The sequence below is a fragment of the Oryctolagus cuniculus genome, chromosome 17, assembly GCF_964237555.1.
Source record: "Oryctolagus cuniculus chromosome 17, mOryCun1.1, whole genome shotgun sequence".
NCBI classification, from domain to species: Eukaryota; Metazoa; Chordata; class Mammalia; order Lagomorpha; family Leporidae; genus Oryctolagus; species Oryctolagus cuniculus.
This window is the reverse complement of record NC_091448.1, coordinates 22,768,250-22,792,081: the sequence shown is the minus strand read 5'-3', so window position 1 is coordinate 22,792,081 and position 23,832 is coordinate 22,768,250. Positions and strand designations below refer to the sequence as shown.

At 59.1% G+C, this 23,832-nt stretch overlaps 1 protein-coding gene and 1 long non-coding RNA gene across 2 annotated transcripts; both read right to left on the bottom strand.

Annotated features, from left to right (window-relative positions):
- Nucleotides 1-1,280: 1,280 nt before the first annotated feature.
- On the bottom strand, nucleotides 1,281-10,164 carry LOC127484483 (uncharacterized). The gene is made up of 3 exons (XR_011383483.1): nucleotides 10,057-10,164; nucleotides 9,755-9,950; nucleotides 1,281-2,153 (listed from the first exon to the last, which is right to left on the bottom strand). It is a non-coding gene; the product is annotated as an uncharacterized lncRNA (long non-coding RNA).
- A 5,346-nt stretch (nucleotides 10,165-15,510) lies between these two features.
- NEUROD2 (neuronal differentiation 2) lies at nucleotides 15,511-19,778 on the bottom strand. The gene is made up of 2 exons (XM_051825640.2): nucleotides 19,473-19,778; nucleotides 15,511-18,334 (listed from the first exon to the last, which is right to left on the bottom strand). The coding sequence occupies exon 2, from the start codon at nucleotides 18,327-18,329 to the stop codon at nucleotides 17,181-17,183; it is 1,149 nt and encodes a 382-aa protein (XP_051681600.1). The 5' UTR covers nucleotides 18,330-18,334; nucleotides 19,473-19,778; the 3' UTR covers nucleotides 15,511-17,180.
- Between the last annotated feature and the right edge of the window lie 4,054 nt (nucleotides 19,779-23,832).

The following is a 23,832-nucleotide window of genomic DNA, read 5'->3' as shown; positions in this document are numbered from 1 at the left end:
TTCTGGCTGCCACACTGAAAACAGACAGGAAGACGCCAAGGCAGGGACGACAGGAACTGGCCACCAGGAGAGGGAACAGCACCTCGGCCAGGGCGGGAGCAGCGGAATGGTGAGATGTGCGTAGATTCTGGATTGATTTTGAAGGCAGAGCAGACGGAATCACAGGAGAATTAGGTGTGGGATATAAAAGTGATATCAAAGATGGTGCCAGGGGCCAGCATTGTGGAACATCGGGTTAAGCCACTGCTTATGACACCGGCATCCCCGATGAGCACCAGTTCAAGTCCTGGCTGCTCCAATTCAGAACCAGCTCCCTGCTAGTGCACCTAGGAAAGCAGCAGAAGATGGCCCAGGTGCTCGGGCCCCTGCCCCCATGTGGGAGGCCCAGGTGGAGTTTCAGACTCCTGGCTTCAGCCTGGCCTATCCCTGGCCATTGTGGCCATCTTGGGGGGTGAACCAGCAGATGGATGCTCTCTCTATCTTTCTGTCTCTGTAACTCTGCCTTTCAAATAAATTTTTAAAAATAAAGATTGTTCCACAGCCTGGGGCTTAGGAAACTCAGAAGTTAAGAAAGGGGAAATTCTAGAAAAAGGGAGGGGCTAGCCTGTAAACACACCCATCAAGGGCGAAGGGCGGCACCCCGACTGCCCTCAAAACTTAGATTCCAAGACCTTGACCTTTTTTTTTTTTTTTAAGAAATGTTTATGTGGGGAGGGGGGCATTGTGGCATAGCAGGTAAAGCTGCCGCCTGCAGTGCCAGCATCCCATATGGGTGCCAGTTTGAGTGTCAGCTGCTCCACTTCTGATCCAGCTCCGTGCTAATGCACCTGGGAAAGCAGTGGAAGATGGTCCAGGTCCTTGGGCCCCTGCACCCACATGGGAGACCCAGAAGAAGCTCCTGGCTTCAGATGGGCACAGCACTGGGCAATTCAGCCATCTGAGGAGTCAACCAGCAGATGGAAGACCTCTCTCTCTTTCTCTCTCTCTCTGCCTCTGCTTCTCTGTACTCTGCCTTTCAAATAAATTAATTAATTTTCTAAGAAAGAAATGTTTATTTCTTCATTTTTATTTATTTTAAAAGCAGGCAGAGAGAGAGAGAGAGAGAGAAGTCTTCCATCCTCTGGTTCACTCCCCAGACGGCTGCAATGGCTGGAGCCAGGAGCCAGGAGCTGCTTCTGGGTCTCCCACGTGGGTGCAGGGGCCTGAGGACTTGGGCCATCTTCCACTGCTCTCCCAGGCCATAGCAGAGAGCTGGATCTGAAGTGGAGCAGCTGGGACTTGAACCAACGTCCATATGGGATGCCAGCACCGCAGGCAGCAACTTTACCCACTACACCACAGTACCGGCCCCCTTAGTCACTCTGATATGAGGTGCAGGTGTCCTAAGCGGTAGCTTCCACAGCACCTATTCCAAAGACCTTGGCTTTTCCCTGTATGCTGACCTCCCATCCCTCAGTCTTGGAGCGTCAGTGCCCCCCCCCAAGGCGGCTGAGGGACTGAGGAGGACAGAGTGGCTCCTGCAGGGCACTGACGGAGCACTGGTTCCTCCCCGTCCCCTTCCTTTGGACCTTCCAGCTGAGCCTGCTCTGAGCCAGGCCCCTGGAGAGATTGAGGGGTGGGGGGAATCTCTCCAGTCTTAGACTACACAGTGAGCACTGGGCTGCGGCTCCCAGCCGCCCGATTCCTACAGCAGGAAGAGAATGGGGCCCGAGGGCAGCCTGGCTGCTTTGCCTGCACCCTCTCTGGGGGCAGAGGGGCGGGCACCCACACATTTGGGCCTGGCGGAGGAGTTGCTCAGAGCCAGCTCTCCTCAAACTAGCGGGAGATTCTAGGAAGCCTTTAATTACCACCTTAGAGCAGATGCTAGGTTAATGTGATGATTCAAAAGGTGTATTATTCAATTACACTTAACGGAAAGATTTATAGTCAAGTAAAACATAATTAGGAGGCTGCCAGCAGACAGGCCGCCTGGGAGGAAGAAAGAGAGGTGAGCCGGACTCTTAACGAGGCAGGCTGGAGCCTAGGCTATGGAACTTGCTCGCCCTTCCCCACCCCTCTTCAAAGGCGACGAAGCAGTGGCTGGCATCCCACACGTCTGCGCTGGTTCGAGTCCCAGCTGCTCCACTTCTGAGTCGGCTCCCTGCTAATGCACCCTGGAAGGCAACAGATGATGGTCTAAGTACTTGGGCCCCTGCCACCTATAGAGGAGACCCAGATGGAGTTCTGGGCTCCTGGCTTCACCCTGGCCCAACCCCAGCCCTCGCAGTCTTTTAGGGAATGAACCAGTGGATGGAAGATTCTCTCTCCATCTCTTTCTCTGTCCCTCTGCCTCTCAAATAAATAATTAAATAAATATTTTTAGATGAAAAAACACTGGGGACAGTGTTGTGGTACAGTTGGTAAAGCCACTGCCTGTGATGCCGGCATCCCATGTGGACACTGGTTTGAGTCCCAGCTGTTCCACTTCTGAACCAGCTCCATGCTAATGGCCTGGGAAAACACTGGGAGGTGATCCAAGTGCTTGGGCTCCTGATACCCATGTGGAAGACCAGATGAAGCTCCTGGCTCCTGACTTTGGCCTGGTCCTGCCCTGGCCATTGCAGCCATCTGGGAAATAAATCAGCAGATAGAAGATCTTGCTTTTGCTCTCACTCTCTGAAACTCTGACTTTCAAATAAATAAAAAATTAAAATCTAGGGGCAGTGTCATGGCATGGGTGGTTAAGCCTCCCCCTGTAGCACCAGCATCCCATATGGGTACCAGTTCAATTACTGGCTGCCCTACTTCCAATCCAGCTCCCTGCTATGCACCTGGAAAAAGCAATGGAAGATGGCCCAAGTGCTTGGGCCCCTGCCTCCTTCTGTCTGTAACTCTGCCTCTCAAATAAATAAATACATCCTTTAAAAAATGTGTCAGTCACGCCAAGAGTGGGAGAGAGTCAAGGGGATGGGTGGGTTGGTGAAAGCAGCCCAGGCCCCGGCATGAGAAGGCGCTCTTAGGATTTGCAGAATGAAAAGAAAGGCAGCAAGGCTAGTGAATGGAGAGAGTGGCAAACAATGGCACTGATGAGGGAGGCCCAGCCATCCCCACCATCAGTTCTGAATCTTGTCACCCCCCCCCCAGGAAGAAAACCATAGCCATCAACATCACTCCCCTTTTCCCTCCAAGATCCCAACCCCTGGCAGCTAGATTGACTTTATTCTATATGCTAAGGAAGCCACCGGGGAATTTTTAGGCAAGGAGTGAATGACCCAGCTTATATCTCTTTTAAGGCTTATTCTTAACTTATTTTCATCTACGTGGAAGGCAGAGTGACAGAGAGAGAAAGATAGAGATCTTCCATATACTAGTTCACTCTCCAAGTGCCTACAAAAGCCACAACTGAGCCAGGCTGAAGTAAGGAGCTAGGAACTCCATTCGGTCTTCCATGTGGGTAGCAAAGGTCTAAGCACTTAGGCCATCATCCACTGCCTCCCATGATGTTAGCAGGAACCTGGGTCAGAAGCCAAAGAGCTAGGAGCCAGTACTCACACTGGCTCTCTAATATGGGACATGGGTATTACAAGCGGGAGCTTAAATTTTTAAAAGAGAGCTCTGTGGCTGGCACTGTGGTGTAGAAGGTTAAGCCTCTGCCTGCAGTGTAGGCATCTCATATGGGCACTGGTTCAAATCCTGGCTACTGTGCTAAGATGTCTCAAGTACTTAGGCCCCTACACTCACATGGGAGATCTGGAAGAAACTCCTGGCTCCTGGCTTTGGCCTGGTCCTGCCACAGCTGATGTGGCCATTTAGGGAGTAAGCCAGCGAATGGAAGATTTCTCTCTGTCTCTCTTTCTCCTCTCTGTATCTCTGCCTTGCAAATAAACAAGTAGATCTTAAAAAAAAAAAAAAAGAGTGAAAGGAGTTCCCCAGCTTCTGTGGGAGAATGGATCAGAGGTGGGCAAACAGGGGGACTCTCCGGGAGGCCCAGGGTGTGGGAGAGAGCTGGCTTAGGGGAGAGCACCGAGGGAGAGAAGCACTTGGATTGGAGGGACGTTTTAGAGGAGAATCTGTGGTTCTTGGTGAGAATCTACGTAGAGAGTGTGAGGGCCCAGGAGAACTTGAAGACACCTCCTAGGATTCTAGCATGAGCCAGTGATTGGGAGCTGCTGTTGATTGAGATGGGGAAACCAAGAGAAGAAACAGGAAGAAGGCTCACAGACAGGGGCTCAGGCTGGCAAGGGAGGCCCCCTTGAGGCTTCCTGGCCCTGTGGGAGGGAGGACCAGATGACCTAGCCCACGGGGGTTCCTCTGAGCACCCATTCTGCTGCTACCCAGCTGGTCCTTCTGCTTTTTTTTTGTCGGCTGAACTTCCTTGTGCTGCTCTTTGGAGTGCCTGTGCCTCTCTCGCTTAGACATAAAATTCTCTCATTCTCAGTTCCCATTAGCTGCCTAAAGTTCCCAAGATTCTACCAGCAAACCCCAACCATACTGGGATTCACTGAGTACTCAGGACGGGTCAGACTCTGCCCTGGAAGCTTTTGCTGCATGATTTCATTCAATTCTGCCAGTGACTCTTTCCATAGTCTCAAAAATACCATAATAATAATAATAGCGACTACTATAATGACAGCTCACTTGAGCTCAACCCTTTACACGAATGGTCGTTTTGAAATCTCACCAGGAAATAGCCTGCCCAGGTGCACACAGCCCGCTAGAATCAGGACTGGGATGAGAAATCCAGGATGGTCCCAGTACAACAGGGTGATGGCACTGGCTGCCTTCCGCCTCCCATTCACTCGTGCTTCTCAAATAAAGTACAGAGGCAGCATTACCCAAGGTCAAGCACCTTGATGACCACCCCAGCACCTGCACTGTGCTGGAGAAATGTGTCCCTTTCTTAGGTGGGCACCGCTGACATGGAAGCTTCCAGACTCTTGGAATAGTTGCCTGGTGTCACAGGGAGGGAGGCGTCCTGCTGCAGAGTGCAGGATCCTGCTCACTGTTACCAAAGTGCTATCCCTGCTTCCTCCATCCCCTGAGAGTGGTGTGTGTGTGTGTGCATTGGTACAGGAATTAGTGTGCACAGGGCCAAGAGATTTGCACACGTGTGCAAGCCAGATGAAGTCTGCATTCTGTGTGTCTCCCTCAGGATATGTGTATGAGGGGAAGATTATTGAGCCCCCTGGGTCCTCACAAAAACAAGTAATGTAAATTTCCTCATGCACGTGCCCACGGGTGCAGTTCACACAGGATGGAAAGGGTCTGCCCCAGAGTTGAGTTCTGAGCTCAGCGCTTCACCTCTCCCTGCCATCTCTAGCTCCCTGCCTCCTCCCACCTCCCCCCAAGCCGGGCAGAGTGCCCTCAGCCTGTGCCGGCTGGCACACACGCCACATGGTGCCTGGCGCGCGTCTGGGCAAGGATGACGCCCCCAGGACCGGCTGGGATACCAAGCTACCCGCTGCCTCCCCCACCTCCAGAACGGAGCGTCCCCATCTCGTCCCCTTTCCCAGCCAGGGACTTGGGGAGCAGGCGGGGACACAGCACAGACAGATACAAATGCACAGATGCACCCAGAGACGCCCACAAGCGTGTGCCCCACAGAGGCACAGACACAGCGTTTGCATAGACTCGGGCACACACAGGCACTCAGAGGAAGTCAGGCAGTGGCAGAGACCTGCCCAGCCATTCCCAGGAAGTGCACCCTGTATCTCTGTCCATGGTGCTGAAACCAGAAGACTTGATTGTCGTCTCTATGGAAGGACAAGGCAGCAAAAGGATGGGAGAAACAGACCTGGAAATAGGTGGAGAGAAGGAGAGAGAGAGAAACCCAGAATTAAAGGAGTGATGGAGAGAGGAACCCAGGGGAAATGCCTGACCCCTGGCACTGGGAGAGGAAGGTGAGAATAGGAGGTGCTCTCAGCCAGCACGGGCTCCCACGCAAGGATTTATCCCTCTTTGTCTTTCAGGGCCAAGAATGGGAAGAGTTTGGGAAGGATGCTGTGGCAGGTGTGGGATCCCAGACGCGTGGCTTCTGTGGCCTCCAGCTGCCCCTTCCAGGTGCCACCTTGCTCTCGATGGCCCGAACATTGTAGGGGAAAGAGGCAGACGTGGCAAAAGTCCTATAGTGGTCCAGCAGATAGCTCCCCACCTGATTTCTTATCTGGATTTATGTTGGGCAAGTGGACAATAATGTTGATCTGGATTTGTTCTAGGGATTTCAGGGATTTAGTGACTGCTTAATGCTTATCCGTAAGATTGGATTATAGGTTCCTCTCTCCTCTTGAGATAAAAACTTCCCTCCAGTGAGACTGCCTAGTAGGGATGGTCTTCCCACTGGCAGCCCCTTACTTATGAGATCTATGCAACATGAAGAATACCTACTCTCCTGGTGGGGGATATTTCCAAGAACTAAAGGGATTATCATAACTGGGTGAGAGAGAAGGAGGGAAGGCAAGGGAGAGAAAATAAAAAGAGGAAAAGGAAGGTAAAATGTGTGAAGATGTTTGAGAGGATGAAGGAAGGGAGGGAAGGAGAGGAGACTGCGGACAGAGGAAGGAAGGTGGTGGACATGCAGACAGCAGGAGCAAGAGAGGGCACTCTGGTGTCTGGGGAAAGGGCAGGGGAAGCTTGCCGTGGGGAGCACATTGCTCTCCTCAGACTTTCCAGAGGTCCAGTTCAGACTGGAATCCCAGCCTGGCCCTGCAGCTGTTCATAATGGCATCCAGAGCTTCAGGCAAGAGAGACCCTAGGGGCCAGGGCTATGCATGTGAGGAGCAGCTGCCCCAGCAAGAAGGTGAGGCCAGATGCAGTTGTGTGTGTCGGGGGGGGGGTTCCTCCTGAGTGGGACAGGCAGAGCGGCTGCCTCCTTGGGGGTGTTTCTACTTATGCTCATGTGGGCTGTGGCAGAAGGCAAAGGACACATGTGTGTGCTTCACTGGAGGGTGGCTACCAGGTTGACTGAGGGCAAAGAGCAGGTAGAAGAGGAAGAGAGACAGAGGGAGAGGAGTAAGTAGGAAAGAAATGATACTGGCTTTTTTTTTCCCGTCAAGACAGAAGGCTAGGCTTTAAGCTGGGATTTGAGCCTCAGCTCCCCTGTGTGGAATGTAGGTGTAAGGAGAGTCTAAGCAACAACACTGTGAGGATGAGTCTGGTGAGGTACTAAGTCAATTACTGGCAGATGAAGGCATTTTAAAAAGGTCAAGGAAAATGGAATGGACCCAGCTCTGAGGTCTCCCCTAGGCACCATGGAGGCCTGTGCTTTCCCAAATCTTCAAGTTCACTCCCAAGAGAGGTAGCCAATATATTTTCTGAGGTGCAAGGAGGAAACTCCATGGTAAGGAAAGTGACAGAGTCCTAGGGCACAGGGTACTGTGCCTTCTCTCCAGGGGTTCTCAAAGACCCTGGGTTCCTGGAGCAATCGAACCTTGGCCTCCCCACCCAGCCTGAGCCTCCGGCATCTGCCCTACTATGTGCTGGTGCTGCAGGCCCCATGCAATCCTGGGTCGGTGTGAACCATTTCTTCCAGATTGCTCTCCTAACCCCAATTCCTTCCTTTCCTTCTCCTTTTTCTCCCCGACCTTTCTTCTTTTTTCTCAGGGATCTAGTTGGAAGGAAAGGAATTCCCTCACTACTTAGAGGGATGGGATTCCCCCATCCTGCAGCAGCAAAATGCATAGTCTCATTCTGGAGGGCAAGGACGTATGTGGAGGCTGGCACAGGGAAGGTAAGGGGTGGCAGGGCAGCCCCCATGTCCCCCCATTCCTCCCAGCTCCTGTCTCATCACTGTCACCATTCAATCATAGCAGATGGGCTGCAGCTGTGAGCGCCAGCCCGGCACACAGGCTGGTCCGTGCCACTTGGGAGAGAAGGAAGAGAAAGGGAGGGAGGGAAGGAGCAGGGATGAGGGAGGAGGGAGAGAGGAAAGGGAAGAAGAGGAGGAGGAGGAAGAAGAAAGGGAGGAGGGTGGAGGAGGAGAGAGAAGGCTTGCAGAGACAGGAGACTTGGTTCCTTTTATGCCTCTCTCTTCCCAGCAGGAGCACAGAGGCCAGGGCTGGGCTCACAAGCTGGGCAGTGCCAGGCGAGATGGGCATATGCCCTTGATTACCACCAGGACCGCAGGCCAAGCCTCCACAGCCGCCACGGCCTCATAAATCAGTTTGTAAGTAGCAACCACATGGACATTTCCCAGCTGAGAGGCCTGGCCTCTGTCGGCCCAGCTAGGGCAGCCCTGGTGGAGGGGCAGGTGCCAGGCCAGGGCACTGAGGAGACAGAGAGGTGGCCGCTGAGGTTTGCTGGGAAGGTTGCAGATGCAAAACCTGAGGACAAGGGCTCCTGTCACGAGGGAGTAGTAAGAAGGTGACAAGCAGCTGGTAGTGGGTCCAGGACCCCCTGCCCCTGGATTCCCTTGACCAAGGTGCTTATAGATGGGGTGGGGGCACTGTCGCTGTGAACCCCTCCCTCTCGCTCCCTCCTGCGCTGGGAACACAGTTCTGTGTGAGTACCTCCAGCTGAAGGGCCTGGCATTGAGTGTGTGAACTTGCTCCCAGACTGACAGCGTCTGGGTAGCAGGAAAGTTCCTCCAAGGTCCTGCATAGACCCATCCCGGGCCAGGCACCCAAAAAATTAGCCTATGCAAATGAGTGATTGACGGGGGAAGGGTCAGTTATGTAGACTTGTGTGTGTTCACAGAAATGGAGGATTTATACCCGACTCTGGTGATCCAATTTGTGTGCGTGTTGGGGGGGGGGGTGTCCTAGGGCGCGCGCGGGGGGGGGGGGGGAGGACCCTGACATCCTCCCTACCCTCCCTTTCAGGATCTCCACCACAGCCCTCCCTTGAGTTTCCTCTTCTGCCCACCCGGCAAAGGGTGTCAGCTCGTGCGCTCCCCTCCCCCACCTCATAGGAGGCTCCCCCCAACCCATCCCGCCGAGTCCCGCGATGATGGCTGGGTCCGTGGATCCGCCCGGCGCCACTGGCTGCAGAGCGGGTGGGGAGAGGGCGCCCAGGCTTCTAGAGCGCGCACGGTGTCTCCTCCCTGGGTGAACAGATGTCTCGGAATTTTAGATGTGCTCTCCGCCCCTCCTCACAATAACTCCCCTCCCCAGCTGGCACCGGCTGTGGCGTGGTGCCCTCCTCCCCCCACGCCCAGAGCAGAACCGGCTCACGGATCTGGAAGGCCTGGGCCGGGCGGCCGCGTCGGCGGCTCCGGGAGCCCAGAGAAGCGGCGGGCGCGGCCGGCCGGGGTCTCTTGCTTCCTGCTCTCCTTCCTCCCCTTCTTCCGATCTCTTCAGCCCCGACTTTCCACCGCCTCAGTCCTGCTCCTCTGCTCTGCTGCGCAACCCACCCCTCGCGGGTCTACGCAGACCCTCACACTTTGCAACAGAAACTCCTCCTGGCAACTTCGGCAGAATTCTTCCCTCTAGGGACCCCTTTTTTCCTGCCTCCCGGGAGCCCCTCCCCACCAACTGGCCCCCTGCCCCAGGTAGAATCCCAGAGTTAATCCGGAAAACCTAGGGGGAGGGCAGGAGCGGGGTGGGGATCCGGATCAGGGAGGAGGAAGGGACAGGCTTGGCAGTGGCTGCGAGACACCCAAATTTTCTAATCACTGCTAATTAATGAATAATCCGATTCTGAAGACCCCCTAACTCAGGGAAGAGGGCGGGACCCGCAGCGGGCAGGAGGGGGTCTTGGCAGCCCTTGGCAGCAGGGCGGTGCCAGGCGCCCGCCCCCCCACCCGCCAGCATTCCGAGGTAACAGGCATTTGTTACCCAACTGGTGCCAGGAGCGATTGGCAGGTTCCAGTAGGCACAGTCATTCCGCACACAGATGTCCCTGCGTTCACTCTTCTGATATGAATTCTGGCAGCTCCGAATCCAGGAGAGACGAGCAGACAGCTCCGCAGACAGAGTCACAGACAGACAGTGATCGTCTGCGGAACACAGAACTCAGGAGATAGTTCTTTCTCTTCCCTGAAATCATTAAAAAAGGAAGAAAGACAAATAAGAAAGGCTGCCACTAACTGTAGAGGCACACTTCCAGGACCCCAGCCCCTTCTGCCCTCCTCCTGTTGCCCACCCAGATTTTCCCAGGAGCTGAGGCCCCCACAAGGTGGTCGTGGTCGAGATTCAAAGCTGCAGCCTGGCAAACAGAACCGGTGATGTCTCTGAGGTCTGCGTCCTCACCCAGGACCCTTCTGGAATTCTAGAATTCGGGCATCCCGACGAGTTCCAGAACACCACCACCGTGCGGGTTCCAGCTTTCTAGAATCTCTGACATTTGAAACTAAAGAACTTTCACAAATTTCAAATTGCACCCCAGGCTGTCACCTTCTTCCTTGGAGAGGGGGACGTGGGTGCTGTTCCCGTATCCCTGAGTGCTGGCCCTGCTATGCCCGGGAACCTGGCAACCCACCCCAAGTGCAGCTTGCGCTTTGAAAGAGGGACACAGGAGGGGCAGGCCCTCTGACCACTGCCCGTTTCTGGTTCTGCCTTCCCAGGGCAGACACCATGCCTGCTGCTGTCCCCACCTTACCCCTGTGCGCCTGACCTGGCCCCCCACGGCAGCTGCAGGAGCGAGTTGGTTGGCCACTGGGCATCTGCTAGCAGGCTGGGCATGAGAAGCCACAGGGCTTGGGTCTCCTGGGAGCAGCTGGAGCTACTGGAAGACAGAAAGGTGGGCAAAGGGGTCAGAGAATCCCCTGAAAGACAGGAGAGAGGCACAGTGAGGTCTGGGTTGTGGTCTGCGGGGCGGCGCTTTTTAAAATCTTTTTCTTTCTTTCTTTCTTTCTTTGAAAAGAAAAAGCCCCCATCCTGTGTCATCATTTTTATGGGATCTGCAATTCTGGCAAAAATCTGTCTTTAATTTAGCTGTCCATATAAAAATCCTCACTGTATAATAATGAACAGATGCCATGGAATTTAAGCTGGAGCCTGGGCTCCTCCCCGCCTTCCCCCCGCGCCTGGCACCGGGCACCGGGCACCGGCTGAGTGGCACAGACTGGCACCAACGCGCTAGCAAAGGGTGGGCAGGGGGCGACCTGGGCTGAGCGCCAGGGCGCCGGGGTGGTGAAGGGGCGTCGGGGCTCCGGGCTTGGCCAGGAGGGAGCCTTTTCGTGGCGGCACCGGGGGAGAAACGTCTGAGGGATTTTTCTGTCTTTTTCTACAAAATGATCAGTAGTTAAGGATTTTGGTTTGGTTGATTAGGGGCTTTATGGTTCTGATATATTTTTTTTAAAGCACCGCCCTCCCCTTCATATAAACCCAAATGTTTTCGATATTTTAATTGAGTTGTTTTTAACCCTCCCCCTGCGCCGCGCGCCGGCCTCGGTCTCGGAGCCCAGCCGAGAGTTCGCAGCAAGCGGGATCCGGTCTGCGCCCGGCCGGTCCGCAGCCTTCGCGGCGTTCCCGGCGCCGGCGCCTCCCGAGGCTCCCCGGCGGCGCGTGCGGGGCACGAGCCCCCTGCTGCCCTCCGGAGCGAGGCCTGACGTGGCCTCTGACTGGAGAGAGCGGACGACTGAAGGAGAGAGAGACATAAAGCCCCACCTGCCCCCACCCTGATTCTCTCGCTGTTCCCCAGGGAGAAGGAAAAACGATTCGAGTCCGCTGTCCCCTCCTGCCTCCGCCTGCGGTCGAGAAAGCAGGCATCGGCTCGGGCTTGAGGGGTTGGTTTGGAGCCCCCGCCCCCACCCCTCGCCTTTAATGCGACTCTGGCGAGAACAGATGTCCCAAGCCGGGCGCACTGCCCAGACCCCGCCCAGCTGTGCCCTTGGCGAAGACTTGGCTGAGGGTAGGAACTGGCACGCGGGTCCCCAAAGGGACTTGGGGGCTCCCGAGTTTCCGGCGGGACCTGACCTCGCTGCCTTGGCCTCCTGGCCAGCGCAGCCTCTAGCGGGAGCAGGGAAAGCCCTGGAAAGACCCGTTCCTAATTCAATTAATTCCAGAAAGGAATGAGACCCAGACAGAAACTGAGAGGCAGAGAGAGAGAGAGGGTTGAACAACCAAATACCAGGCTCGCACCTTGGGTGTGGAACTCACAGCCCGAGACCGCCGCAATCCGATGCTGGACCAGGCAAGAGAACTGGCAACACAGAACCATACTCAGGCGCACACCCAGTGTCGGCCGCAGCTGCCGCCCACGTGGCTGGTGCCCTGGGGTTCCTTTGCCCGACTCCTCCCCACACCAAAGGGCTAAGGAAACCCCATCACTGGCATCTCCCCTGGGAACCCCCCATCGCCCTTGGCAGGTGAGCCCAGCCCCACCCGCCCACACTCCCAGGGCAGGTTCTTTAGGATGGAGAAAGTTTCCCAAGGGGTGGGGATAGGGTGGGGGTGCAGGTGTTCTTACCCCTTCTCTCCCAAGTAGAAACTTTGTTGAAAATTGTTGAAGATGAGGGACGGAAGGCAGGAGCTGCTTCAGGATTCGGAACCAGGACAGGGTTGCAGGGTTTCTCCAGGGCCAGGTGTCACCTTTGCTCTGGGTTTGTGGCCAGCACCTGGGTGCCCTAGCCCTGAGGAAGGAAGGGAGAGTGGCAGAGCCTTGGGGTGCGAGCTGGGAAGCCTGGGACCACAGAGGTCTGTCTGCCCCCTCCCACTTCCCGCACAAGGCAGCTTTCTCCTTCCAGCACTTCGGAGCAGGTGGCGGTGGGGTCCCGGCTGCCCCTCCGGTGTCAGGTGGGAGTGCGGTGCAGGCCGCCGAGCTCTGCCCATGCTACCTCATCTTCCTCTGGGACTGGGACGAAGGAGTGGAATCCAGAACCACGCTTTTGTCTGATTGCCCACCCCCCAGCCAGCAGAGCCCCCCCAGGAGCCAGTGACTCTCTGTGAAAGGGTCTGGGGAAGAGAAGGGAGCAGGACTGTGCAGGGAGGGACGAGTTCTCTGACCTCCGTCGGAAAGCTTTGCGGCCCCTGCCTGCCGGCTTCCCCGGGGAAGGAAGGGGTGCAGGGGCAGAAACAACTCCAAAGAGTCCCTGGTGCCAGGGCTTTCCTGCTGCTGACCCTTGAGGGGCTCCGTTTCCCCCCAGCTGCTTATTGGGTTGTCCTCCTGGGTGACAAAATCCGAGCTAGCTTTTCAGGAGGGGTCGGTACTCAGCGTTCACGCTCCAGGTCAGGGCTGGAACAAGTGGAAGGGCCAGGGGAGAGGCAGCAGTGGCTCTCCCTCCCTTCCCCACCAGATAGACAACTGGCCCAGATGCAGGGATAACTCTGTTTCTCTGATATTCTCCAAACGCTGGACTTGGGATGCAAGCCCGAAAATCAAAGGGAAAACGCTCTCCTGATTGAACCCAGTCCCAGCCGTCGGGCTGAGCACAGCGGCTGGTGCGCGCTTGGAGATCCCGCTGCTCAGACGGGGCACCAGGGGGTCTCCGTGGCGCCTTCTGCCTCTGGCCCCCAGCACCACCTCGCTGGCCCCTTCTGCCGCCCCCTCCTTCTGCTGCTAAGCTCCTCTGGGTGTGTGTGCGCGCGCAAGCGGGAGAAGGAGCGAAAGAGACCTGGGAGGGGGCGTTTGGGGCCGCGTGTCCGTGCACATCTTCTTCTCCTGCTCATCTTGCCATCTCGCCAGGGAAGTCGAGTGTTGGGGAGGGCGATGGGAGGCTAGAGGGCAGCCAGAGTGCAGGCAGCGAGGAGAAAGGAACGGGCGGCTCGTGTGAGTTCCAGGATTTGCCAGCAGCAGAGGTGTTCTCGGGATCCCCGCCCTAAAAGGGGCCAGGACACCCCCAACCCAACGCAGCCACAGATGCAGTGGCCCAAGTGTCATCAGCATCCTTCGAAAGGAGTGGGTATCGAGCTTCAAAGACGGAACAGAGTGGCACAGAGTGGCCTGAGAAGGGGTGTGTCTGCCTGTTTGGCCAGGGGAGCCACGAGGAGCGGAGGAATCATTTGCTTTGGGCCCCAAGCCACCTGGATCCCACCCAGCGCTGCCCAGTCCGGAACTTCAGAGCGGGCTCTGGGAAACTGGCTGAGTTGGGGGAAAGCCCGATTGCCCTTGTTCCCAGGGCAGGATAAGAACCAGGCCTTTTCTCTCCTGTTGCTTCTGCAGGCCACGCCGGAGGCAGACTGGCCTTCCTAAACTTTGAGTCTGGGATGGGATGCAGGGTTTGCTGCATACTCCTTGAAAAAAGTGGGGGAGCAGACGGGCCAACTCCTTTCTCCCCAAAGTAGGTGTGATTCAGAAGTTGGTAAGGGACAGGAACCGATCTTAGGGATCGGACCCAGAGCCCAGTCTGTGAGGGAGCTCACTCTAGAGATGCAGTCCCAAGAGAATCCCAGGGAAGACGGTGAAATTTTGAAAGAATTCCAGCAAAATCTTCAGAAACCGCCGGAGAATCCCGGTAGGGCCTTGGGAAGGATCTCAGCCTGGGGTACTGTGCTCTCCAGGCCGGGAGGGTGGAGGTAGGGGCTCCCTGCAGAGGAGAGCCAGCTCCTGGGGTGCCCTGTCCCGCCCCCAGTCCTCCAGGAGACCTCTGCTGGCTATCTCTCGGCTGCTGGGTATCATCCAGTCCACCTCCTTCTCCAGCTGCCTTTGACGTCCCTGCTTTTGTCAGGGTGATCTCATGTTGACCAAACCTTTAAAAGCCTCAGTTGCCAACCCCAACACTACAGCCCCCATTTCAACCCAGGGTTTCCAGGAAAATGACTTTTGTAGGAGTGTCAGAAGTAGCCTCTCCGTGGGATTCCTAGGCGTGTTTAGGCTTTAGGATGGAGACCCCTGGGACTCGGACCCCTCTCCAAATATTCCAAGACTGCCAGGGGCACTGGAGTCTGGGGGAGGGGAGGTGGAGGGAGCCTTTCGGGGATGTCGGTGAAGAGGAAGAAGACCACCTCTCGGAGCAGGCCAGACCTGTGCCTCCCCACGCCTCTGTGTCCCAGCCTTCGCCAGGCAGAAAGGGGGCTGTCCAGTGTGGATTCAGGGAGTGTCCCAGGTCAGAGTGAGCTCCGAAAGCTGGCTGGGCACACAGCCGCCTCCCAGACCCCAGCGCCACCCCGGCAGACACCCGCATCCCACACTCCGAGCCTCCCCACCGGCCCATTCCCCTGAGTCCACGGGGTTTCCCCTGCTCGCACTTCAGCTTCATGACCCTATCGTTAGTATTTTGTTAAATTAAAAACTATATATCCCTGTCTGGCTCAAACGCTTGTCTCCCCATCTCTTGCCCTCTGCTTTTTGTAACAGGGGGCAGAGGGCTAGAACATGACCGGCTGGTCCCACCGTGACCGCTTTCCAGCGAGGGAAGGATATTGTTTTCAAGGAAGGTGCATGTGCAGGCTGGCAGACCATGGCTTTGTGCTGGGGCTCTGTGAGTCTGGGGTTGGCGTGGGAGGGGCAGGGAGTGTGGCTGTTCTGTGCCCACTGGGTGTGTGTGAGGGTCTGTAGACTAGGAGCCTGGTGCCAGCCAGCAATGTCCAGAACCCTTCTCTCTGGCTTCTGCACAGTCGCTTGCCACTCTGCCTCGGTCACTCTAGCCCTAGCTCCTTCCCCCACCCCGCCCTACCCACCCCTATTAAGGAGGCCACCGTGAGAAATCGGTCCATCTTTGCATCTCATTTACATAAATATTTATTAATCGTCATTAAACTGAACAGAAACACGCAATGCACTTCGGGTGTCCGCCGGGAGTTCATCTTCGCTACAAGAGGAAGGTAAAATTATGTGTAGGTGTGTGGGTGTGTGGGTGAGTGTGTGGGGGTGTGGGTGTGTGTGTGTCACCTGCGGGTTTGCATTTTTGCATCGTGTGCTTGAACGCCTGGGCCCCTGCCTCTGACAGCAAGAAGTTCACCTTTTGCTCCTTTGGGGAGAGACCTCCCAGAAGGAGCCCTCAGCTCTCCCTGTCCACCTGCCAGGCAATTGCCGGGAGGACACCCCGGACAAAATAAACCTTCTCCAGCCACTGGGAACTGCTGGGCACCTGGTGCCCACCGAGGCACCCGTCTGCGCAGGGATGGGAGCGCCCCCTCCTCACCTCACTCCTGGGGGAGGGGAAGGAAGTGCCCGCGGGGTAGGGGGCAGTGAGCTCACCTCCTTGAGTCCCCCGGGACGCCGGCGCCAGGCCTGCACGTGCCTGCGGTGAAGTGCGTGCGGTGTGCGTGCGGTGTGGTGTGTGTGTGTGTGTGTGTGCGTGTGTGTCTCTCATGCAAACCCTCCCTCCCCAAACCGACCCCCCAACAGTTTGCCATTCCATACAAATTTGGAAACAGGTTTTTAAAAAACAGCATGACGCACAACGGGGACGGGGCGGGGGAGGGCAGTGGCACTGGGGCCCCAAATCTCCGAGTCACTGATTGTAAGAACCTGGGGAGGGGAGGGGGCGGCGCGGGCCCCCACTTCACCAAAGTGCACAGACCCGCGCTGGGGCGGGGCGGTCGGCAGCCGGGAGGGGCACCCCGGGCGGGCGGACCGCTAGGCTCAGTCAGAACCTCCTTGCATAGATATTTGTGTCTTTTTATTATTGGTAGTATTTTTTTTTTTTTTTTTTGCCATTTATTGCTTCTAAAAGTTCTTACTGCGTTTTCTCTCCGATCCGGACTCTGCGTTCGGCCTCCGTCGCCTCTTAGCTTTTTTGTTTTGTTTTGTTTTTTTTCTATGTTTGTTTAAAAAAAAATGAAAAGGGAAAAATGGTTTCTAGTTACAAACTGTCTCGGCCTCTCTCTTTCCTCTCAATGCACGTCCCCTCCCGCCAAAATTAAAATCGCAAAAAGCGGAGATTCGGGGTTGGGGGTGAAGGCGGTCCAGGCCCGGGCTCGGGCGCCCTAACTTCTGGCCTCTTCAAGAAAGAGGGGACGCCCGGCTGCTGTCTGCCTCGGCAGGTCGGCGTCTGTTTTTACAACAATAAATCGGGAGAGGGGAAAACCGCATCCCACAGCTCGGCTGTCGCCTTACCAACGCCTTCGGGCCTGCAGGGAGGAGAGGGCGCAGGACACCCAAACTGAGGAGTTGGGGTGGGCGCACGTGGTCCCTAGGAAGCCCCCGGAGCGAGGTCCCTGGAGAAGTACTTCCTGGGAGAGAGGAGGAGGGAACCCCTTGGGGGAGAGAGGAGGCGAGGCCCCTGGGGGAAGCGAGGCCCCTGGGACGGGCCACCCACATGGAAGAGGTCCGCGCCGCTCCGGAGAGGGCCCGCTCCCCGCGCCCGGCGCCGGGGAAGGTGGGGACGCCCCTGCCCTCGCGGGCAAAGGCCAAAGAAAAAGAAGGGGGGCCGGCGCGAGGTCTCAGTTATGGAAAAACGCATTGAGCTCCTCGTACATGGGGCCCCGGTCGTGGTGAAGGTGCATATCGTAAGACAAGAGATTCTCGGAGTGGACGCCCCCGCGCACAGCCGACGAGCCGAAGACCAGCCCGTGGCCCGCGGGCCGCGAGCCGGGCAGCGCCGAGTAGTGCATAGAGTAGTGGTAGCTCTTCTCGTGGTCGGGCGACGAGTCCTGCTTGAGCGAGAAGTTGCCATTGAGGCAGAGCGGGGGGCTGAGCGGGCCCTCGTACTCGGAGCTGTTGTAGTCCGGGCTCGCGCCGCCGCCGCCCGCCGCAGCGTACAGCGTCTCGTAGGCGGCGCAGTAGCCGTGGGTCCGCAGGGCGTGCGCCGCGCCGCCGCCCAGGCCGCCGGCCGCCTGGCACTGTGCGCCCGCCAAGCGCGAGCACGGGTACGGGTAGGGGTGCATGGCGAACGGGCCGCCGGAGCCGTGGAAGCGGCCCGCGCCGTCGGCGCCCTGCTCCGTGAGGAAGTTGCGCGAGTTGAGCTGCAGGCAGCCGGCCACCAGGTTGGTGGTGGGCTGTGACAGACCCTTGCACAGCGTCTGCACGTAGGACACCAGGTCCGGCCGCTTGCCGGAGCGCAGGATCTCCGAGAGCGCCCAGATGTAGTTCTTGGCGAGGCGCAGCGTCTCGATCTTGGACAGCTTCTGCGTCTTGGAGTAGCAGGGCACCACCTTGCGCAGGTTGTCCAGCGCGGCGTTCAGGTCGTGCATGCGGTTGCGCTCCCGCGCGTTCGCCTTCTGCCGCCGCAGCTTGGAGCGCTCCAGGCGCGCCTTGGTCATCTTGCGCTTCTTGGGCCCGCGCTTCTTGGGCCGCTCGCCCTCCGCCTCGTCCAGCCCTTCCTCCTCCTCCTCTTCCTCCTCCTCCTCGCCCCCCAGCTCGCCTTCCTCCTTGACCTCTGCTAGCGTGGCCTCCGACACCTCTTCTCCGCGGAGGGCGACTGGCTTGGCGGCCCGGGCGGGCCCCGGAGCCCCCGGCCCGGGCGCAGGAGGAGGTGGCGGCGGCGCGTCGCCCTTGTCGCTCCTCGGCTCGTCGTCGTCGCCGTCGCCCCAGCTGGCGAACTTGGGCACGTCCGAGAGGAGGCCGGGCTCGCTGAACAGGCGGGTCAGCATGGTGCCTGAGGGCGCCCCGCGGGCAGGCGGGCAGGAAGGGGAGACAGACAGCACAGAGTGAGGGGCGCGCTGGGGTCACGGCGCCCGCCACCCGCCGCCACCCCCACGCCCAAGTCTCGTGCGGACGCCTGTCCGGGGAGGTGGGGGGGGTCCCGGGATGCCCACCTCCTCCGCCTGCCCCGCCCAGAGCCGGCCCAGCCCTGCCCCGCCGCCCGCCGCCGGGGATCTCGGCCCAGGCCCTCTCGCCGGCTCTGGGCCCCAGCTCCGCCCCTCGCTTGAATGGGGGGCCAGCTCTTCCTCTGGGTCAGGGCGGGAACCGAGCGGGGGGCTTCAGGGACCGGATAGCTTCGCCAGGGGAGGCGGCGCGCTCGCCCCGAAAGCCTCTTGCCTGCTCGCGGCGGAGAGAGGCTGGGCGGCCGCGGGTGCGGACAGCTGCCCGGTTCCGCGGCTCTCGCGGCCCGGGGGGCCCCCTGGCCGGGCTCCCCCACCCCTCCCGTGGCTCTCACCCCCACGCTCCCTAATCCAATTTGCAACTTGGCCGCGCGCCGCCCCCGGCTCGGCCCCCACCCCCGCAGCCCCAGTTCCAGAGGCGGGAGGATCGACTCCTGCAGCCGGTGAGTCCCCAGCTCGCGGAGCCCGCTCTGGGTGGCGAGGACTGTAACACCGGGCGTGGGGAGGAGACAGAGAAGCGAGCCCCGTCCGTCTCCCCTGCGGTCGGGGACCCCCTTCCCCCCTGCAAACTGCCTCCCTCCCACACGGCTCTTCAGATCTCGTTGTATTTCGGGATTGATGGGAGGGGGGGGAGAATCCAAATTTGTTTGTTTGCTTCTCTTTCTTTGGTGGTGGGAAAGGTCGCAGGTTCCTTCGGGACAACCATGGCGGGGGTCCCCATTTCGGCCTCTTCGCGCCCCCACCCCGTGATTCTGCCTCCCCTCACCCCAGCCCATCGCAGGCAGACACCTCCCTCCGTGGCCCCCTGAGCTGCAGCCCCTAGGGGAGCGCGAACCCGGGGTGCCTCGGATGCCCACCCAGTGCGGGAGGGACGGTCCTGGGAAGGGGGGATCTGGGGACTCTCCCGTCGGCCGAAGCGGCCGCCCCCTCCCAGTCGGCGGGTCGGATGCAGCCCCCTTTCGGACAACTTACCTCGGAGAGGAGTCAAGGGGAGAGGGGAGGGGAGGGGGGAGGGGGCGAGAGAGAGGGGGGAGAAGAGGGCTCTTCTCGCTTATTTCATTGTTCCCCCATCTTCAGGGAGCGGGGGCAGCGGCTCCTCAAGGCGGCGGGCGCCGGCGTCTTCAGAGCGCCATGCGAACCGCGGAGCGAGTGTGGCATCTCTACCAGGCGGGGTACCAGCCTCTATGCCAGGCCATATGGGCTTGGCACGTCACGGGCAGCAGCTATCACATGAGAGACGGTGATTGGCATGCGTCTGCATTGGGGGAGAGCCGGCTCCCCCGGGACCCGCCGCCATCTGTCACTCTCTACTCCAAAAAAAAAAAAATTAAATAAATAAAGGAAATAAATAAATATCTCCGCCGCCCTCCCCTCCCCGCCCAACGCAGGGAAAGCAGGGATTGAGAGGGAGGTGGGAGGAGTTGCCCCCCCCTTGGATAAAGAGCCCCCCCATCTGGGGACAATGGGGTGGCAAGGCTGGGAACTGGGGGCTTGGGGTAACCACCAATTCTGTGGCTCCTCTGGGGTCCTGCTCTGTCCATTTCCTTCTCTGCGGGCCTCCAAGGAGGGTCAGGGAGCAGACCCTGGGTGGGAAGAAGGGGCTTCTCTGCTTGCCCTCTCTCCCCTGGAGGGTCCCCTCCACCACAAAGGGACAGCTGAGGCCCCCTCCTGGGGTGGGCGTAGGGGGCGTCCCTGGCCCAAGCCCCATAGGTAGATGTTGGCACCCTGCCATCCCTCATCCCTGTCTGCCCCTCCCCCACCCACCCGCACGCACACACAACATATGTGGCTGAACGAAATTCAAACCAAGGCGAAGAGAGAGAAAGGGGAAGATTTGCCTGGTGTCTGTGCCTCTGCATGGGCGTGTGTGTGTCTGTGGGGACATGTGTGTGTTTCTGTAGAGTCAGCGCCGGGAGAGAGCGCGGTGGATGTGGGGGCATGTGTGTGCTGGGGTGCGGGGGGGTGGGGGAGGGCAGGACCCCTGAGATAAGCCCTGTGCCCACCCCTCCAGGGGCAGAGGAGAGGGTCTGGTCTGGACTCCTAACCCAGAAACCTCTCGCTCCCTCTCCTCCCCCATCTACTTCCCCTGGCAGACAGGCAACCATCCCACCAGCCGTGCTCCCCTGGCCTTGCACTTGGAGGAGGAGGGGCTGCGCTGGGAGCTGTCTAGAGTTCCTGGATGAGACACAAGCACCCGCCTCGCCCTGCAAAGCACACAGAAACCACCGTGGCCACCGGGGCAGGCAGGTCAGACAGGTGTCTTGAGAAGGAAGGCGGGAGATCACCTTTTGCCCTTTCTCTGGGTCACACCGAGCTGCCAGTGGCACAGGCTGAGGCAGGTAGCAGCACACACGCCCCCACATGCACCTGTTCCTCGCCCTGGGGTGCGGGAAATGGACACACACCCCTGCTCGGACACACACGTGCCTGGGGGCAGGTAGTCACAGCCAGGCGTAGGGAGACCCTTGCCCGCACCCGGCTCAGGCATTTGTGTGTCTCAGACCCACACCACCTGCCCGCCCTCCGCACCCTCCACCTGCAGGTGCACACCCAACTTCAGCTCCACGTTGGGCACACACACGTGGCCGGTGTCAGGAGCGTGCCAAGCTGAGCGAGAGGAAGGCTTCTCCCTCAGGCTGGGTGGGCACGGGCCTCGCCCTCTGCAGCTTCTGAAGGGACACTGGGCTGTGAGACGCTGATGGACGCCACCAAGGCTGCGTTGGTTGTAACTGGAGACAGGTGATGAGCAGGGAGGCCTGTCTGGGGTGCTCAGAGGCACCCAGGAGCTGCAAGCGCCTTGGAATGCACCCTCCCAACGCCTCACTCTCCAGAGGCTGTGGTGGGAAACGGACTGCCCTGGGCACACGGGGGTGGAGTGGGCCTAGCACCCAGGCACTGGACTCCCAGCCCAGTGCTCCCCCAACAACCCCCAAACCTGCCTCCGCGCTCTCTGAGGCTGAGAAGCTGCCGGTGAGGATCTACTTCCGAGGCCTGGGCAGGTGAGCCCCAGAATCTGGGTGCCTCTGAGCACCGCAGAGGAAAAGGTCAAAGGGCGGGCAGCAGGGAGGGGCGGAGACTCCCAAGTGCTACCCAGGATCCCTGGAAGCTCAGACACAGTCTCCAAGGGTTCTGTGTCCCTTTGTGAGGCTCCCCGGGCCTCACAACAGCTCCAGGCTCCTGACTTCCGTGTTCTGGGCACGTGCTCTGGGCTGCTGATTCCTGGCTGACCCCGTTCACCAACTTTTTAAAGATGACAAATGCCTCAAGCAGGTAACAGAATCTCTCAGTCTTGATTTCTCCACCTGTAAAATGGGTCTAATGCTGCTATACCCTCACAGAGCTGTTGCTAGTCCTGAGATTCTACAAGTAGCAAGCTTAGTGCAGGGCCAGCACTCAGTGTGGCCAGCCCTCCACACACACCCACCCTTTTGTTATTAGCACACTCTGCCAATGGTTACCTGCCTCCCACCAGGCACTCTGGCAGTAATACCCCCCCCAACACACACACACACACACACACACTCCAAATGCTTTGTCTGGATGGGAGCTGAATTGCTGTTGAATTCATGGGTGAGTGAATGGCTGGGTAGGATGCTCCCTAGGGGGAGAAAGACCCCCTGCAGTCTCTCTTGGACACTGGTTGGGTTAAGCCCACCCAGGGGCTTGCAGTCTCCTCCAGGCGAGAGGCAGAACCTTGCTCAGGACAGAGAGCCCAGGGGAGGCCATCCCAGCCCTCCTGCCTCCTTGCTGCGGCCTGCGAAGCGGCTCTGTGGTCGCTCAAGGAAGGAGGCCCCTGGGCAGGGGGGGAGGGGGGTCGCACCTGGGGGACGTCATCCCTCCGGCCTGCTCCCTGCTCCTGTCTTCTTTTCCTTCAGAAAAATGGAACAAGTTTTTCTCACTCGACACATTTCAACTTTTTTTTTAGAAGATATAATAAAAACCAGGGGGAAATTGGAACAGAGGGAGGTGTGGGATGGGCCTGCTCCAGACATGGGCTTGCAAGAGGCACAACACGTGTGTCCACATACACACAGCAGGCATGCACACGCAGGGCCACGCGCGCCCCTCCCCGCACACCCAGAGAGGCAGAGATGCCGTGACGGAGAGACAGAAAGAGCCAGAAATGGGAGGAAGGAGACGGAGAAGGACACCCAGAGATGCCATCTGTTCCTCCCCCTGGCACTGGGGGAAGGGAGTTGGTGTGGGGCCTGGTCCCATCCGGGTCTCCGAGAGGGAGAGGGGCGCGGTGGGCGCCTCTGCGGGCCTGGCAGACCCTGTCCGAGCTGTGCACGGCTTCTGAGGGAGCAGGGAGCCTCGGGTGGGGGGGCTGAGGTTCCCATGGAGACACAGCCCCGTCCCAAGGGAGGCCACTGTCTGGGCACCTAAAATGGCTGCCTCAGAGGGATGGCAGCCATTTTGTTCAGGCTCAGGTCCTGGGGGGCAGGGGGGATGCTGGGGGCTGAGCCGGTGGACAAGATGGGGAGGGCACAGGTCATTCCTGAGCAGCAGAGGGGAGTCTCGCTCAGGGGACGCAGAATGGTCTAGAAAGCTCCTCTTAGGGTGCCCCGCCTCACCAGAATCTGCACCTGCTCCGCCCCACCTGACACCCAGGGGTCCCAGGGCAGCCCCCCTCCCCCATGAAATGGCCAGGGCCAGGGCTCTGAGGGACGCCTGACTCCCGCCGAGCACCAGGCCGTGGGGAACAGGTGGGTCAGACGCAGGTGTCGCCCCCGGGCGCCGCTGGGCATGCGCCTCCTGGGACCTCCTCGGGCCAGCTGGGCAGGCAGGTGAGGAGCCGGCGAGGGCAGGAGTGCGGTGAGGAGGGGCCCTACTGTCCCCCTTCCTCGGCACACGGGGTGGGGGGAAGGGCAGGGGTTTGGAGACCCTGGAAGGGCCTGTGCTGCCGGCACTGGCTGTGCTGGGGGGGAGGGGAGGGGCGGCTGGCACTGCCCAGACGGCGCCGGCTCCAGCAGCGCCCGCGGCTCGAAGCTCCCACCCGAAGCCCAGGAGCACCTGCTGCCCCCTTCCGCAGCCCCCTGCCCCACCTCAAGTGCAAAGGACGTGGGGGAAGGGGGACCTGCAGCTCCTTCCTGGCTCTGGGTGGGCACCTGCCCCGCTGCCCCCTCCCCCGCCGCCGCAGTGTGCCGGGGAGCGGCGGGCATGCCAGATGGCGTGGCTGAGAATGCGGCGACGTTGCCGGGAGGTGAGGGCTGGCACGGGTGAGATGCGGCTGCGTGCCTTGTGGTGCCACGGGGGAGGGGCAGCCAGGGCCAGGGAGGTGTGTCCCCCTCCATGGGCTGCCCTGTGTTGACCTCTGCCTCTCCCAGGGCTT